This window comes from Apodemus sylvaticus, chromosome 9 (assembly GCF_947179515.1).
Source record: "Apodemus sylvaticus chromosome 9, mApoSyl1.1, whole genome shotgun sequence".
Lineage (NCBI taxonomy): Eukaryota > Metazoa > Chordata > Mammalia > Rodentia > Muridae > Apodemus > Apodemus sylvaticus.
The window spans coordinates 44500438-44519323 of record NC_067480.1 but is presented as its reverse complement, the minus strand read 5'-3'; the positions used below and the strand labels follow the sequence as shown (position 1 = coordinate 44519323).

The following is an 18886-nucleotide window of genomic DNA, read 5'->3' as shown; positions in this document are numbered from 1 at the left end:
TCCCCTCTCATCTTAGTTATAGGCAAAGCAATGGGACAGCAAATATGGGACTAGAATTCTCAAAACAGAAAATAAACTTCTTCATAAGCATTTTGTATTATAATGGAAAATGCCAATCATGATACATTGACAATCTGCATTTTCAGTTTGAAATTATGAAATTTTTGAGTCCTCTTTACAATGATTAATGAAAGCATCTTTTGATGTTTACTATAACTTAGGTAACTAACTCTGAGATAAGCTAGGTAAGCAAAGAAAAATACAATAGGAAAATTGCAAGCTTCTACAGGCTAATCTAAGACTACCCCAAAATGATCAGAAACAACAAGGCTGACCAGAAAAAAAAACATTAATGTCCTTTGCTCCACTATAATGGTGGTCTCGTATCATTAATCACGCAAAACAACCTTCTATCATTCATCTGACTCCTGTCACATCAGACAACCCAAGGACATAAATGTGACTAAGTTTTCCTCTAGGGGAAATTCCAATACATTCTAGTTTATCTTTACTTGTTTCCACCTTAATTTGTGAAAAATAGTCTTCTCTGTTAAAGTCTTCACAAGTACAAACACACACACACACACACACACACACACAGAAAAACACAGACACACATACACATACACACCACAGACACATACACTGACACACAGACACAGGCACACACCCCACACACATACACTAAGTAAGTAGTTACTGGGTCCCCCAGCTTTCCAATATTGAAACTACTATTGTATTACACAACCTATATCATGTATGCCAATCTAGTAAATCTCCTTGGCAAAATGTATATGTATGTGTATGTATGTGTGTGTGTATACACACACACACACACACACACACACATACATACATACACACATATATCTATTCCATTGGTTATATTCCTAGAGAGAACCCTCACTTATAACTCAGATTCTGACATCCATCAAGGGTAATCTGAGAAGGATTTTTGAAGTCATGAGGCTAAATATACATGGGACATAAACTGTGCTACCTACACATGTGTTTATACCTGTGTGTATGGATCCCTGTTATATTTTTCAAAGTTTTACTGCAAGTACCATGATGTTTCTGACTAACAAAATCATTTCATGAAATAGAATAGTTGTGTATCACATATTCAATGAGACACTACGGAGAACACAAGTTTAGAAAGTCAATAGTAAAAGAACTGTTGAACTTTTTCTGACTAAAAACATGCTTTATATAAGAGAACTCATTCTTTGCTTATAAAGTTTACTTATGTATTTATCTGACAAATACTTATAGAGTTGCCACTATATGATAGGACATTGGGTGGATGCTAAAATTCTGTCTTGAATAGATATGCCTAATCCTGGCATTAATTATTTAGGCACCTACATAGAAAAGAAGCACATATTTAAAATATTGCTATACTAGAAGTCCTAGAAAGCAACAAAGACTAATGTGAATTCCTTCATGAATGAAACTCACTTAGATAAGGAAGTTATATAGGTTTCTCTACCAAAAAATATTTATAATGGAGTCCTAAATATTGATCAGAATTTTTATCTCCTTCCCTCTCTCCATCCCGTCCCCCCCTCTCTCTCTCCCTTCATCCCTCACACACACTCTCTCTGTATGTGTGTATGTATGTGTGTATGCATGTCTATGTCTGTGTGTGTATGTGTGTGTGTGTGTGTGTGTGTATGTGTATGTGTAAATACACCAGTGTTTTAAATATAGTAAGGTAAGGGAGCTGATTTCAGAAACATAGCTATCTACAATATGAATTTTCTGTGATGTAATTTAAGATAGAAAGACAATAAGGCTCATGGGTAAAGTCCTTACTATAGAAGACCTGTGGGAGTTTTTCCTAAGAGTTTCCCATTTAATCCAAAGAACAATTTTAAGAAGGAGAATATGGAAATGTCTCAGCAATGGGTCCTTACCATCAGTATATGGAAAGCAATCAGCCGCTTCATTGGTAGTCTGAAGTATTTGGGGGTTCCCAAGAGTCTCTTTGGCCAACAATACAATACCAGCCAGATTTCTTGCACTGGGTCTTTCATTAGGTGGTATATTATGTCTAATTGAGGCATTTTTCTCATTATTTGGTAACTCCATTTTTATTCCTTTCATATATATGTATGCATCTACCTTAGGCAGCTTCTACAAGAGCAGATTTCCAAATGTGACCTCCAATGGCTCTAAGTGGTAGGTGTCTCTCCCTCCCTTACTCCTCTCTATTTAATCCTCCTGCTCATCTCCCTACTGTTTCTCCATAACAATATATTCTACTTCCCCATCTTAGGAGTCATCCTCCTCCTCCTCTTCCTCTTCCCTTTTATGTACCTTATTCTGGTTACATGTTTTAAAAGCTATATTTGCTAGTGCATTGGATTACCATCCTTTGATTACCTCTGTTCAGTGTCTTGTTGAGGCATCATTGTTTTTTTCCCTAAAGAATACTTTCCTGTGCTTCCATAAAATTGTCTCTTTCAGATTCTTGAACCACCCCTCACATACTCTCTAGGATCTATGCACATTTTTAACTATTGGCTGCCTGTTCAAAACAACAAACAAGTATGTGACTTGTATGTGACACAATAGCAGGACCATCCTGAAGCTGAAATACAGAAAAAGTATAAAAATGTATTGTCGTGTCTTCTGTGGTTACCACCATAGCTGCTGGCTACAGCATAGAAGGGGAAAGAAGACATAGCTGAGCAGAAGTATGTAAGTTATCTCTTCAGAAGGGTTGGTAGACAGGAGGAGACACAACAGGCATGGGTACCCCTGTATGTGCGCATATGCATGCATGAGCGTGTGTGTGTGTGTGTGTGTGTATGTGTGTGTGTGTGTGTGAAGTATGCATATGTGTGTATAAGAGAGAGGGAAGTCTTTCTCTTTTACCCTCTCTCCCTACCTTCTTTCTCTCTCAAACCATCTATTCTTCCAAACAAATATAACATTGACTTGTTTTAAATTATTTCCATCAACACTCAACAATGTATTTTGATTTTTAGGAATAATTATATAAAATAGATACCATTTGACAAGGCCTATATTTACCAAAACAAATATCTTAATTTTTACAGCTTTCATTACATACTTTAATATATTATTTTGGAGTGAATGGGTTCAAATTAGAGATCAAGAGAAATAATTATAGTGTTTCTAAATGCAAGAATTTTAACATTATTTTTAAACTCCTGACCTTTAAATTATGCTCTATGTGACCAAAGAGAGACCTTTAAAATTGACTTAGTTTCATGCAAAATTATCATAAAGTTTAATTCAATGCATTTCTTTGAAAGGCAATAAGGTGTTCTACTTTGGATTAAAACTAACAAAATATACAGAATTCTGAACTTTCAAAAGGGTTTTATGTTATTGTTCTCTATTGTTTGGTTTCCAGAATTAAAAGGATAGACCACTGCAAGATCATTGTTTTATTTTAAATCCTCACATGTAACAATAATTAAAGAAAAAGAAGCCATGAATGGAGCAAGTGGTGGGTACATGGGAGATCTGGAAGACCAACAAAAAAGGGGAGGGGAAATGATACAATTATAATTTCAAAAAAGGAAAAAAATCTTGCTGTTTACAAATAAGTGAAGAAATAATCTCTTGTCCAGAGCAAAGACTCATAAAGTGAGATAGGATTAAAGATGTCCTTTGCATATTCTTAAAACCCTAATAAACCTATTCTTTGCATATATTTCAATCCAAGACACTTTTTTTCTAAAGAGTCAATTTTAATTTATGGAATTAAAGACATTTTAAATGAACTTTATTCTGAACTCCTCTTACTGGTAATAATGATATGTTATTAATAGTAATTATATCTCTAGAAATAGTCACTTACAAACAATCAATAGGACTGTGGAGATAGTATTACTCAGTGGGTACGAGCCCTTACATGGTAAGCAGGAAGACCTGGGTTAAAATCCAGAAATCAATCTAGTGGTTTCTCAAAAAATTGGCAATAGTTCTACCAGAAGACCCAGCTATAATGTTCCTGGGCATATAACCAAAAGATGCTTCACCATACAACAAGGACATATGAATCACTGTGTAGGACACACGCACCCCTGTGTTCATAACAGCTTTATTCATAATAGCCAGAAACCAGAAACAACCTAGATATCCCTCAACCAAACAATGAATACTGAAAATGTGGTTCATTTACACAACAGAATTCTATTCAGTTATTAAAAAAATAATATAATGAATATTTCAGATAAACTGATGGAACTAGAAAATATCCTGAGTGAGATAACCCAGACCCAAAAGAATATACAATGTGTATATTTACTGATAAGTAGTTATTAGCTATAAAGTACAGAATACCTGTTATACTCCACAGACTCAAAAAAGTTAAACAAGAATGAAGACCCAAGCAGTCATGTTTGAATCACACTTAAAAGGAAGAACACAATAGTCATAAGAGACAGAGGGACAGAGGGAACTGGGTGGGAGAAGGGAAGGGAAGGGGAATGAGGGTGGCAGTATCAGGTGTGGAGAAAGCCAAGAAAGAATCCCAGAGAACCAAGAGAATGAATGGATTTGGGGTTGAGGAAATTTCTAGGAAGTCCCAGAAACTTGGGGTGAAGGAGGTTCCCAGGAAGCAATGAGAATGACCAGAGCCAAGATGCCTACCAGTGGAGACATGGAACCTGAAGAGAACACCTCTCATAACCAAGCAGGACCCCCCAGTGGAGGGATAAGACAACAACATCCCACAAAATTCGTGGCCCCAAATTTGTCCTGTGTACAAAAAATGAAGGGACAAAGATGAAGCAGAAATTGAAAGAATGACCATCCAATAACAGGTCCCAACATGAAACCCATCCCATGGACAAACACCAATCTCTGATATTATTAATGATACTCTGTTTTGCTTTTAGACAGGAGCGTAGCATAACTGTCCTCTGAGGGGCTCTACCAGCAGCTGACTGAAACAGATGCACATACCCACAGACAAACATTGGATGGAAATCTGAGACTCTTATGGAAGGTTTGGTGAAGGATTGAAGTGCCTAAAGGGTGTGGGGACCTCACAGAAACACCAATAGAGTTAAGTAACCTAAACCCCTGGGATCTCTGAGACTGAGTCACCAACTGAAGAACATAAACAGACTGGAATGAGGTCCCCAGCATATTTGTAGCAAACATGTAGCTCAGTCTCCATAGGTGTCCCCCAACAACTGGCAGGAGCTGTCCATCAATGTGGTCTCCATTTTCCAACAGGATTGCCTTGTCTAGCCTCAGTGGGAAAGGATGAGTCTAAACTGGCAGAGACTTGATGGACCAAGTCAGGGGAATGCTCAGAGGAGCTCCACCCTCTCAGAAGAGAGGAGAGAGGGGATGGGGGAGGAACTCTGTGAGGAGGAAACAGGAGGGGGCAGCATTTGGGAAATAAATAAATAAATAAATAAATAAATAAATAAATAAATAAATAAATTTAAATTAGGAAAAAACCAGTGCTAATGTAAAAGGCTCAGCTTGGGGCAGGTTCTTATAACCCCATAGCCACGTGGATACAGAAAGCATGCTTTGGCAGGCAACCTAGGCAGAAGAACAAGGTTCCAGTTCAGGTTTCAAGTCAAAAGACAATGGATGATAGAAGTCTCCCAATATCCTCCTATGGCCTCTCAACACTCATGATGGTGTACACATATATACCCGCCAGGCACTCACATGTAGGCACTGTACACACAGAATCACAAAATATAATGTATTACCACAAAATACAATTGTATGCACATTGTATAGAGTTAATTTTTACATTAAATAATTTTTTCTTTTGGATTTGTTTTTTCAAAACAGGGTTTCTCTGTATAGCCCTGGCTGTCTTGGAACTCACTCTGTAGACCAGGCTGGCCTCTAACTCAGAAAACTGCCTGCCTCTGCCTCCCAGAGTGCTGAGATTACAGGCATGCACCACCACCTCCCGGCACATTAAATAATTCTTGATTATATAAATGGTTGTTAATTTGTCTTTACTTAAATAAATATAAATGCTTACTTGTTTGCATTTATATAGTTCTGTATTAGAAGATATTTGGGTTGTAATTCTTCATTAATTTCTAACTTTCACTTTGTCTTCCAATAATATCTAAGATATTTATTTATTTTTAAATATTAATTCTAAAATTTGGCTTCGTTTTATCTATCATTAATTAGTTTGTATGTTATATAAACATTTTTGCACAGGAATATAATAATAGACATACATGTGAAAGCCAAAGGAAACAATGAGGTATCCTTATAATTTCTGTCCAATTTCCTTGAAGTGTGTGTGAGTTTCTTGCACACACACACACACACACACACACACATACACACACATGTATATTCCCACATTTGAAACTCTATATGTTTCAGCTAGGCGGGCTCACTTATTTGGCTCAGAGAACCTCAGCGAAGGTTACATGGGTTCAGTGGATCTTAACTCGGGTCCTTATGGTGATCACTAATTTTGACACAGACAGAGAAATTTTATACATGGCTTATTAAGTATTTAATTTAAATGAATAAGAAAACAATTTTAGACACCATTAAATACCATCTCAATTAAAATATGGATTTTTCTTTTATTTCTTTTGTAAAATTTATGAAGAATATCAGTATTTTGAGTTAATTTATACTTTCAGATTTCATGTTACTTAACATCTGAGGGAAAAAATATATTTCCCTAAGCCAAGTATGAATGACATAGGCTTTTCAAATGTGATACAAGTTCCATGATTAGATTTTGTAGAAAATCAAGTTTGAATTTAAAAGCCAGCTTTAAATACATACATACAAAATTGCATATGCATTATGCTCAATAATCTTAGAAAAAGCATGTAGAAACTCGCAAAAATATGAAAATCACATTTAACCTAGAGAGTCTGCTTTGACCCAAGTGCCAAGTTATAATTTTTATTCTCTGCTTGTTGTTCAATGTTCCTGTCTCACCCAGCTATGAGATCACCACCAAATTCAGGAAAAAGCCCCTATTTCACCACAAAGACAGTTGAGTTGTCCATGTATTGCACACAGTGAACTTACAAAAAAGAGAGAACAATATCTTATTCTTGTTCTTGTTTGCATTCCTTGTATACATAGCTGATTTCAACATAATTACTAAAAATTCTGAATATTTTGGATGTTAGTTTTTACATCACTCTCTTGAAATCTGTTACCATTAATGACATAGAAGAAAAACATAGACCATTGTATGAAGAAAAATAGTTAAATACAAATATTAGATATTATAGTTTTATTTACACAACTATACACAACTTTTCTATTACATAACCTTTTTAGGCAAAAAAATAAGGGTTTTATATATTCTTTTATTTTATTATACAAACAAAGTTTATGCGTGCACATGCGCACACATACAAGCACACACACACCACAAGAAAATGTTGGATAATCTTTCAGTAAATATGCAAACATAACACATGAGTGCAAATATATGATGCTATTGATGTTCCATTTAGCAATATTTTCCTTTCAATTTGTTGTGTTCTTCTTTAAATAAGGCTACTTTTCTTATTTTATTTCAACAAATCTCTCCCCACCAAGTTATTCTGTTTGATATATAATGAGCAATAAAATAAACACAGGTAAGCAAGGTTGGCCATTATTTAAACAAATGATTCCATGAGCCATTTTTTATCCATATAAATACTTTGGAAGTTTTCTGTTTATGTTTTAAAATTAATCTTAAGTGTAGGATTTTACTTACTCTTGCTATCCAACCTCAACTTCACCTAGGTACCTAGTCATAGAATCAGATGTATGCAGAAGACACAGGAAATCAGGCAGCTGTAAAGTCCATCCTTGTGATATTGGATTTCTTTCTAGTAGTAATCTTAGAGAAACCAAAGAACCATAAAGGGGGGATACTCACTAAAGCTTGACATATGGTACAAAGTAGATAATTTAGGATTTTGTTTTCTTAAGTCGAATTTGGATAGTTGTTTGTCCTTATTCAGGATTACTATAGTAATAGTATAGGTCAAAACAAAAAGTAGATGCAACTCAAAATTCTTTCCAGACTTTATTCTAACGAAATAACAAAGCTAAGTCTTATGTCATCAAGCTGGACAGCATGTTTCTCTGAGGTCCATCTTTTCTGCCGTTCTAAATCACAAGTCATTAAGCAGTAGAGGATTACATGTGGGAAGACAAAAGAAAACTACCAGTCGTTATCCAGCTCTGAGAAGGTCAAGCAAACTGCATGTTTCCCAGAGAGTAGTAGAAAGCAATAGCAGCATAGATGGAGACTTACATTTATATCCTGATAAAGAGGATAATGAAAGACTGGGGATGGCTCAGTAGGTATGATCACTTGCTATAAAAGCAAGAGGACCTGAGTTCAAATCCTCCCAAACCCATGTAAAAGGTAAGGGTTTCTTCTCACTTCAGTGCTGTAAATCAGAATTGGGCAGATTAGGAGGTCAGTAGCCAGTCAGTGTAGGCAAAACTGTACCTCAAATAAAGTGGGGTGCTGTAGAGAGATACACCCAATGCCCTCTGCTTAACTCTATGTGTGAAGGAGCAGAGATATACATATACATACAAACACATACATGCTTATGTCACAACCATACACAATATCTTTAAAACATAAAAAATATCTTTGAAACAACATAACATACACAATATCTTTAAAAGATGGTGGTATGCCCATACTAGTAGGAAGTACTAATTAAAGTATTATATGAATTTCAAAGACTATATACATTCAGTTTTTATTGGATATTTTATTTATTTACATTTCAAATGTTAACCCCTTTCCAGCTTCCCCTCTGGAAATCTCTTATTCCACATCCCTCCCCCTGCTTCTATGAGGATGCTTCCCCATCTACCCACCCACCCGCTCCTGCCTCCCTGACCTGGCATTCTCCTACACTGGGGCATTGAGCCTTCACAGGATCAAGGGTCTCTCCTACCATTGATGCCCGACAAGGCCATCCTCTGCTACATATGTAGCTGCAGCCGTGGGTCACTCCATGTGAACTCTTTGGTTGGTGGTTTAGTCCCTGGAAGCTCGGGTCTGGTTGATTAGATGATATTATTGTTCTTCTTACAGGGTTGCAAAACCCTTCAGCTCCTTCAGTCCTTTCTCTAACTCCTGCATTGGGAACCCTGTGCTCAGTCCAATGATTGGTTATGAGCATCAGCCTCTGTATTCATCAGGCTCTATTCCACCCCACCCCCAACATGGGCTTGACTCATATTCATCAATCATCAGTTAAGAAAAAGTCCTACAGATTTTCCTATATCAAATCTGGATAGAGACATCTTCCCAATTAAGATTCTTCTTCCAAATATATGTATCAGGATGTAAAGCCAACCAGCACATCAGGATTTTGTGTCCCATGGTAAAGAATTAGAATAGGGGCTCCAGTGGTTAGAAATAGTAGTAGGAAAAGTATCAAGATAGCAAAAAACTTTCCAAGGATGCAATGGACTAGCAAAATGAGGGTAAAGCCCCCAAAGCCCTGTATCATTTCTAGAAACTGTCACCATGTTGTAATAGGATATTTAGGACAACTTGAATTTGTGTTCCCACATCATAGTCATTCATATTTGCCTTAAAAAAAAACCTATCTCATATTTCCTTAAGTAATAGAGGAAATAAGTTCAAAGGCTATAATTGAATGTAAAGAAAGTATATTTTCTTTAATAAAAATAAGTCTTTTCTAAGAAGTTCTTTTTTGACAGAAATCTTTAGTTGGCATTATCTTGTGCATTAAAATATATACTGATCTGTCAAATATATGATTAAAGCTGATCTTTTAAAAGATTGGTAGATGCTTATAAGAGTATGCATTTCTTATTCTCTAAAATACATATTTTCTAATATATTATTTAATGGAATTTCTGGTGTGTTTGTGTATGTGTGATACCCTTTTTACAGGTTATTTATGAATAAAATTGGAAGCATATTAATCACATAAATATTTACTTTATCAAAGTTGTTATTATTAAATAGATTACCTGTACCTATTAATACACCTATAGATAGGGAAGTACATAGATGCTGTTATCTGAAAACATGTCTGTGTATCAATTTATTTATTTTCATGTGTAATGATTAAGATGTGAATTTTGGGGGTAATAGTACATGTGGGTCCAATGAGTTAGTAACATTGTTATTATTCTAGGTCTATACACTAAGGATTAGGTTTATTCATTTATAATCCTAATGTAGACTATTTTTAAACAGTGTGCATACATACAGCTAAATGATGCCACAGATTACAGCTGGAGATGTAGTACATTAAGAGTACAGCATATACCCCAGTGTTTTACAAAGAGCTGACAATTAATAGCTATTTGATAGCATGGATATATTTTTTAAAAGAAAAATAAATTTGAGATATAAAAGCTGGTAGGTCAGGCACCTTTCTAGTAGAGCTAAACTACCGAACATCTATGGTAGCCAGGAATACCTATGGGATGACAAATAAGGAGAAGCTGGCCAGAATTCTAATGAGGGTAGAGGTCATCTACTGGTTCATTCCCATTACTCGCTACACCATGGCTCATATGGCTTGTTTTAGAGAGTTCACAAAGTGTAGGACAATAGCACAAAATCTGTGATTTTTATGCCTTGCTGCTTTCTATTTTATGCCGTAACCTTGTGGTGGTGATAAAGTACAGAGTAAGTAAGTTTTAGAGATTTATTTTTATCTCACCAACTATGTGCTGGCTTTGTGGCCAAATGTTAATAATAGTCAACTAGATTATTTTTCCTTCCAAAAAGAACTGTGAAGAAAGGAGGCTGCATAAATAGTGGGCTGCAGGAGCATCTTTTTTATAAAGAGAGCTTCTCAAAAACAATGCATTGAAATGTGTTTCATCAAAACTGATGTTGCCTAACAGAAAAAGGCAAGTCTCTCTAGAGCATCCCCGTGTTTCTTAAAGGAAATAAAGTACAACTTTCATGCCTCTGATTCCTCCTCCTTCACTGCCATTTCCTCCTCCACCACCTCCTCCTCCCTCTTCCATGTTTTATCTGTTTATTCATGTATTTAAAGTATAACCTCTTAGTTCCAAGGATGGCCTTGACTTTGTGTATCCAAGAAAGAGCCTGAACTCCTAATCTTCTGCTCCTCTTGTCCCAATTACTATTCCTGCCAGTTCCCTCCAAAACACACACACACACACACACACACATTCTGGTTGTACTCTGCTACATGTAGAAAATCAAACCCAGGACTAGGACCAAGTGTGTGCTAGGCAAGCCTCTACCAACTGAATTATATTCACAACCCATTATCGATCCAGTTTCAAAGGCCTAATTTTATTTTCTTTCTGAGAAAGGAACTAGAAGGAGTACTTCAGTTATACTAAAAGAAGTCACTCTTATCTATTTACAGAGGAAATATAGAAATACTGCAGTTAAAATCAAGTACCAGAGCATCTCCTAGGTGCAAATGAATGAAATGCCTCTACACATCCAGGCACTATAAACCCACTGGAATGTTTCTCCTATTAACAAATGGGCAAATGCTTTGTCTGTTCTTTGTGTCTGTTTCAGGTAGCTGACTCAAATCTGCTGGGTGCCCATCTCTCTCAGATATTCAAGCCACAAGACAAGAGTATTTATATTCTGTCAACTAATTTGAGTGCATAGCAGCTAACAGAGCCTGATGTCCCCACTACAGATTATGCATGAGCCTGACCTAATCCCTCTACAGTTGTGCAATTTAATCTTGTGGGATTCCTAACAGTGGGAGAAGGAGCTGATTCTGATTCTGTTGACTGCCTTTGGGAACTTTCCCCCTTACTAGGTTGCAATGATACATGAACAAACTTTCTTAATAAGTAAGTGAAAAGAAAATGATTAGAATTACTTTTAATAAGATATGAAATTAAAGATGTATGTGGGTTAAGCACAAAATTTATGTAACAGTTATAGAGACTACTTAGGAGTCAGCAATTTATTTAAAGAAACTGTTCATAGTTCCACATAGAATCCCACATAGAATCCTTGGCCTTGCTGTTTCATTTTTTTCAAATATATTCACTGTATTGAGTTCAATATGCTTTATAAGAATTTTAGAGTATGGTTTGGAGCATCTGGCTCAAACATTTGTATATAACTTTCATATTCTAAAGGTTAAAAGTTATATGACCCTTATTGATCATATGTCAATATGATCATTTGTCAATAAGAAGTTGAGGAGGAGGGTGACTCCATAGGATGACCAGTAGTCTCAACTAACCTGGACCCCCAAGATCCCTCAGACACTGAGTCCCCAACCAGACAGCATACACTAGCTGGTATGAGGCCCCCGACACATATACAGCAGAGGACTGTCTGGTCTTGTCTCAGTGAGACAAGATGCACCTAACCCCTGAGAGTCTTGAGGCCTTAGGGAGTGGGTCAGATGGGGGTAGGGTAGAGGGGTGGAGGCATCCTTTTGGAGATGGGGAAGGAAATATGAGATGGGGAACAATCAACGGGCCAACCAGAAGTGGGATAATGAGTGACTATTAATAAAAAGATTAAATAATAAGAATATCATGAAAGTTACACAATTATAGTTTTACATAGCATTACTTAAAGAGCACATATGATATAGGCATGTTTAGCTCTATATGTGCACAAATACACACTCTTGGTTTTCAAAGAAATTTAGTGATGCAGTCAATCAAGTGAAGCAGATGTAAATTGGAAAACACATTCATCATTAAAGTAGATTCTTTTTATCTCAGTCACACTAATGTACATTCTGTTTCTGCTTCCTGGTGTTCAATGTTCCCCTTCACTGCCCCCCTCTTCATAGCATCATTTACTTTCTCACTTGTGTGGCCTCAAATTGTTTCTGTACATTGCATTTCAAAAACCAGAGCCAAGAACTCAAATGTTGAGAGCCACAAATGTCAACTCTTTCTAGGATACAAGTAACCTTTGCTATGTAATTTTAATCACTCATATGTTGATGTATGCACCTACTTGTGAATTTCCTCTAAATACACTTTAAATTGTGTAGAGCTTCAAAACGTTTTTCATTTACGTAAATTAGGAGATGAGACAATATTTGCTCTCCCTATAGTCTTCTCTTCCTAGTGACAGAAATAAGGAAGATAATAGATGAATGACTAAAGCCACCAATTCTTATCTGATTGGTCCTCTGACTCTCTTAGTCCTTACCCTGTCAGAAAAAGAATGACTTGCAGTATGTCTTGTACTAAACCCAGATAGAATCCTTTTATCAGTCTACTGGTGACAGCAGCTCCTCTAAGCTGGGATGCCCATCACTTCTGCATTGCTGGTCTTATTATTTGCACAAGGGTGCCTCTCTGTTCCTTATCTCTGCCCATGGTCATAGCTCCTGCCTGGTAGAGGGATAGAGCTACCAGGTCTAGTCAAGCAGGACTCGCTTTTCAAATGATATCATAACAAAGAGTAGAGAAATAAAGAGATGTACCCGCAGGAAGGAGAGGTCCCGGTTATGCTCGATGCTGGTGATCTCCAAGTTGCCCATGACTACCTCGCAGTTTTCATAGTATTTGCGCAAGGCTCGGTACTGCTGCTCCAGGTCAGAGAGAGAGCTCAGTTTGTTCTCTGTTCCTGCACACACTGAAAAGACAAAGACACACATTAAATTATACAACATGTAGATGACTACTTTAAACAAAATAAATTGGTTTACCCAAATTCATCAAGTTATTCAAATGGGATGAAAGGTCACTATCACTTGAGAGATAAATTATCTTAACTTTTTATTGTTTAATCACACATGCCAAGCAAAGAGAACAAAAAGTAAGACCCATGTGAATTTCTTAATTTTTCTTTTAAGGAGATAAATTTGAAATAATCACATTTGCTGTGCAATGCCCCAATAAAAAGACATAGACTAACCGAATGGATACGTAAACAGGACCCTACATTTTACTGCATACAGGAAACACACCTCAGTGTCAAAGACAAACACTACCTTAGAGTAAAAGGCTGGAAGACAATTTTACAAGCAAATGGTCTCAGGAAACAAGCTGGAGTAGCCATTCTAATATCAGATAAAATTGACTTCAACCCAAAGTCATCAAAAGAGACTCTGAGGGGCACTTCTTGCTGGTCAAAGGAAAAATACAACAAGAAGGACTCTCAATCCTGAACATCTATGCTCCAAATGCAAGGGCACCATCATTCATAAAAGAAACTTTACTAAAGCTTAAAGTCCACATCGCACCTAACACAATAATTGTGGGTGACTTCAACACTGCACTTTCCTCAATGAACCAATCAGGAAAACAGAAACTGAACAGGGACACAGTGAAACTAATTGAAGCTTTGGACCAATTAGATTTAACAGATATATATATATATATATATATATATATATATATATATATATATATATAGAACATTCTATCCTAAAGCAAAAGAATATACCTTTTTCTCAGCACCTCATGCTACCTTCTCCAAAATCGACCATATAATTGGTCACAAGACAGACCTCAACAAATATAAGAAAATCGAACTAATCCCATGCCTCCTATCAGATCACTATGGAGTAAAAGTGGTCTCCAATATATACAAAGAACTCAAGAAGTTAGACCCCAGGGAACCAAATAACCCTATTAAAAATGGGGTACAGATCTAAACAAAGAATTTTCACCTGAAGAAATTCAGATGGCCGAGAGGCACCTTAAGAAGTGCTCAACATCATTAGTCATTAGGGAAATGCAGATCAAAACAACCCTGAGATTTCACCTTACACCAGTCAGAATGGATAAGGTCAAAAACTCAGGAGACAGCAGGTGAGGATGTGGAGAAAGAGGAACACTCCTCCGCTGCTGGTGGGGCTGTAAGATGGTACAACCACTGTGGAAATCAGTATGGAGGTTCCTCAGAAAACTGGACATGAGACTTCCAGAGGACCCTGCTATACCTCTCCTGGGCATATACCCAAAGGATTCCCTGGCATGCATTAAAGACACATGCTCCATTATGCTCATAGCAGCCTTATTTATAATAGCCAGAAGCTGGAAAGAACCCAGATGTCCCTCAAAGGAGAAATGGATACAGAAAATGTGGTATATTTCCACAATTGAATACTACTCAGTAATTAGAAACAATGAATTCACAAAATTTTTAGGCAAATGGTTTGATCTGGAAAATATCATCCTAAGTGAGGTAACCCAATCACAAAAGAATACACATGGAATGCAATCTCTGATAAGTATATATTAATTAGCCCAGAAGCTCTGAATACTGAAGGCACAAATCGCATAACAAAGACTCCCATGAAGAAGTATGGAGAGGGTCCTGATCCTGGAAAGGACTGATCTAGCATTGGAGGGGAATATAAGGACAGAGAAAAAGGAGGGAGGTGATTGGAGAATGGATGGAGAGAAGAAGGTTTATAGGACATATGGGGAGGGGGAATCTGGGAAAGGGGAAATCATTTGGAATGTAAATAAAGAATATAGAAAATAAAAATATTTTTAAAAAAGCATGCAAGAGGATGATTTAATTTCACCTAAATATATTTTTATTTCAAATTTGTAGTTTACCCTATTTTCTGATAAAGTAATTATCTCCCAATAAATAAGACTGCAAGATAAGAGCAACACTTAAAAATTATTTATTATCTACTGTGCAATAAGCACATCATGAAAATGTGTTCTAGCACATCATGTAAATGATCCACATATGCACAAGAAGACCAACCTCAGTAATACCATCTTTAAAATGTTTTTGAAAGTATACCACAGATAAGCATGTAATAAGATGTTGACATTAACTGAGTCATTCACATGCATATTCATGAGTGTTCAAAAGAATGATTGGCTGGTGCATATAATAATCTTCCATATTTGGGAGTGAGTTGTGTTTTTATTCATATGTAATTAAGCCCATGAAGGTACGCATAGCGATGTCTGTTTTACATATGTACTGGTAACTCTTTTGTCTTCCACACTCATTTTTAATATTATTTTTCAGAGTATGGAAATATAGTATATGCACATATCTGTAAACAGTTACATAGTATACCCAGAATAAAATACAAAAAACATCAAAGATGCTGAAGACAGAGATTGGTAGAAAAGTCACATACACAACTGCTTCTCTTATGTAGCAGACTGACAACAATGCTTAGTGTTTTGGTGGTGAGATTCTGAAGATGGGAGAAAATAATTTTGTGGAGTGTTTCCTAATATTTAAGACTATCTTAAAGCCTATATTTCCTATAAGTACATCAAAAATAACAGAAAAACATAATGCAAAAATTTTGAAGACTATATATAGAATCCACTAATATACATACATATATATATATATATATATATATATATATATACTTACTATTGGGGGGTTGTGAAAACTTTGAGTGATAGACAAAACTTACAAAGTGGTCTTCACCTATCCCATATTTCATTAATGATAAAATGCCTAACCACAGGCACATAGACTAGAATCTCAAAAACCATAACCACTGTAAAGTTGAGTAATCCAGGTGTTAGAAATGGGGTATTTGCATATGTGGTCCAATTAAAGTGATGGTAAGGGTTCCATTCAAAAGGACATAGCACCTGAGCTATGGAGATAGATCACTGAGCAGTATTTGTTGCTCAGGCATACGCCATGAGTTTATACCTCCAGCACCCATGTAGAAGCAAAATAAACAAATAATCAAATGTAGTTATGCACATCTGTGTCCTGACACTGAGAGTTGAGTAGGGAAGCGAGAGACAAGCAGATCTCTGGGTTTAATGGCCAAACAATCTAGCCAAAATGGCAAGAGGTGCACATTCAGTGAGTGATTCTGTCTTTGAATAAATAAATGAGTGATTGATTGAATGATAGATAGATAGATAGATAGATAGATAGATAGATAGATAGATAGGAAATTGGATAATGAAGATATTTTGATGTCATTCTCTGATCTCCACATGTTTTTAACTACTTAGTAAACGTTCACACACATGTGCATATACTATGTATGCATGCATTTACACACCCAGAAGTGGAAACACCATGTAATTGCAATTACCTAGGAAGTCAGTTCTGTAATCACAAAGGCAAAGCTAGAATGATGCACTTGAAATGCCAAGGACTGACAGCCATTATTATAGGCTAGAAAGAGGCAAGGGGGAACCTACCTGCATTCAGAGGGGATATTACCCAGAAGATACCAAACTTTTAGACTCCTAACCTCCAGAAAAATATTTTAGAGATCAATTTTTATTTAAGGGAAGGTATAGTTTGCGAGGGGGCATGCCAAGGAGAGGATCTAGAAAGAGTGTTGTTTCTCCTGGGACTGAAGTTACAGTGTAAGCTGCCCCAAATGCGTGGTGGGAACTGAATTGGGCTCCTTTCTAGAGAGAGTAAACTGCTACTGAATTAAGCCTCTACTCTGTGATATGCTATCACAATACAGATTATTACTCTCTAAAAACATTTTTATTTTCAGATAGTTTATGGTACAGGCTGGTTAGAAACTATGTGATCAAGGTGAGCCTAAAATCTTCAATATATATGACTTTGTCTTTCAAGTGAGCCAGTAAAACAGGCTTGAAACCGTATTATTTACATGTAAAAATTATTATTACCTTTTACTCCAGGGACTTATGTGCTTATTGCTTTTCAGTTCCCTGGGTCTTCTTCTTGAGTATACAATCCCACACATACCATATTGGAATTCCTTTATGCCTGTAATTCCAACATTCATCTTTTTCTTTCTATATAATAGAGTGTAGTGTTTGCATATGGACATATATACAGTAAGAATAAAAAATATATTTCACTCTTTCTTTTGAAAGTAAGATTAGACATGGACTAATTTTTTTTCATATGCCACGGTCTCACAACTTTATTACATATATGGGTGAGCCGAGCTTTCCTTGATATTAAAAGTTCTGTTCTGGTTTGCTACAAGAAATGCAAGTGTGAAGGCCAGATCTAATCACTTTTTGTTTTTGTTTATTACTGATAATTTCATATATGTATACTATGCAATACATGTATATTATGTAATATATTTAATAATATCATATGCACACCCCATTTCCCATCTCAAATTCTACTGTATCTGCCATAACAAGACTTCATTCCAAATTCATGCACTCTTTTGGTGTTAACTTTTTGGTGCTGTTCTTGGTGGTATTGGCATGTTTTTTTGGGTTATATCCTGGAGCATGGGAAACCTACAAGTGAAAATACCCCCAAATAAAGAATGATTATCCTTTTCCTAATAGGTATCAACTTTCAGTAGTTCCTCAGTAAAGAGTGGTCCTGGAGATCATGTCTCTTATCAACGTTGGCTATTCTGTTTTGCCTGTCTTGGTCTTGTGCAGGCAACTCCAGGTGGTATAAGTTTATGAGTGTAATAGTCATGTTAAGTCCAGAAGTTTGTATTTCACAGCAACCCCCAGCCTCCATTGTCAAGCTTACACCCTATTACTCCCCTCCACTCTGCCTGCTAAAGCTTGGAGATGGTAATGGATAGGGTTGGTAGAAACATCCCATTCTGAGCTCAGCACTCAATTATCCTAAGCACTTTGCTAATTAAACACCAATGATAGGATGAATAATATTATTTTAGTTTTGTTGAAATTACAGAATATGCTTCCCCAAATGGGTCATGGGAATTAACCTTGTATTTGCTGCAAAAACAATGGCTGTAACTGCTGAGCCATTTCTCCAGCCAAAAAGCCATATATTTAGTTGTGATCTGAACCTTCAAAGAGGAAGGTTCCATACCAAAGATGGTTAAACAGTGAAGTACAGGAGGTAGGATTTCAAACAACTGTGATTTACATCAGTAGATTTTCATTAACATAAAAAATGCTTCTATTTGTCCCCAAGGATAAATAATACACATAGGAAGGATTAAAATTTGGGTTTTTTGATATAAAGCATAAATAATTTTAGCTACTTTGCCTGGCTATT

General features: G+C 36.3%; 1 protein-coding gene across 1 annotated transcript in view; it reads right to left on the bottom strand.

The window, feature by feature from the left end:
• The window catches only part of Erbb4 (erb-b2 receptor tyrosine kinase 4), a 708134-nt gene that overhangs the window by 664747 nt on the left and 24501 nt on the right, over nt 1–18886 (bottom strand). The window contains exon 3 of the mRNA XM_052191829.1: nt 13419–13570. Within this exon, the coding sequence (XP_052047789.1) occupies nt 13419–13570 (152 nt within the window). The remainder of the gene's footprint in view (nt 1–13418; nt 13571–18886) is intronic.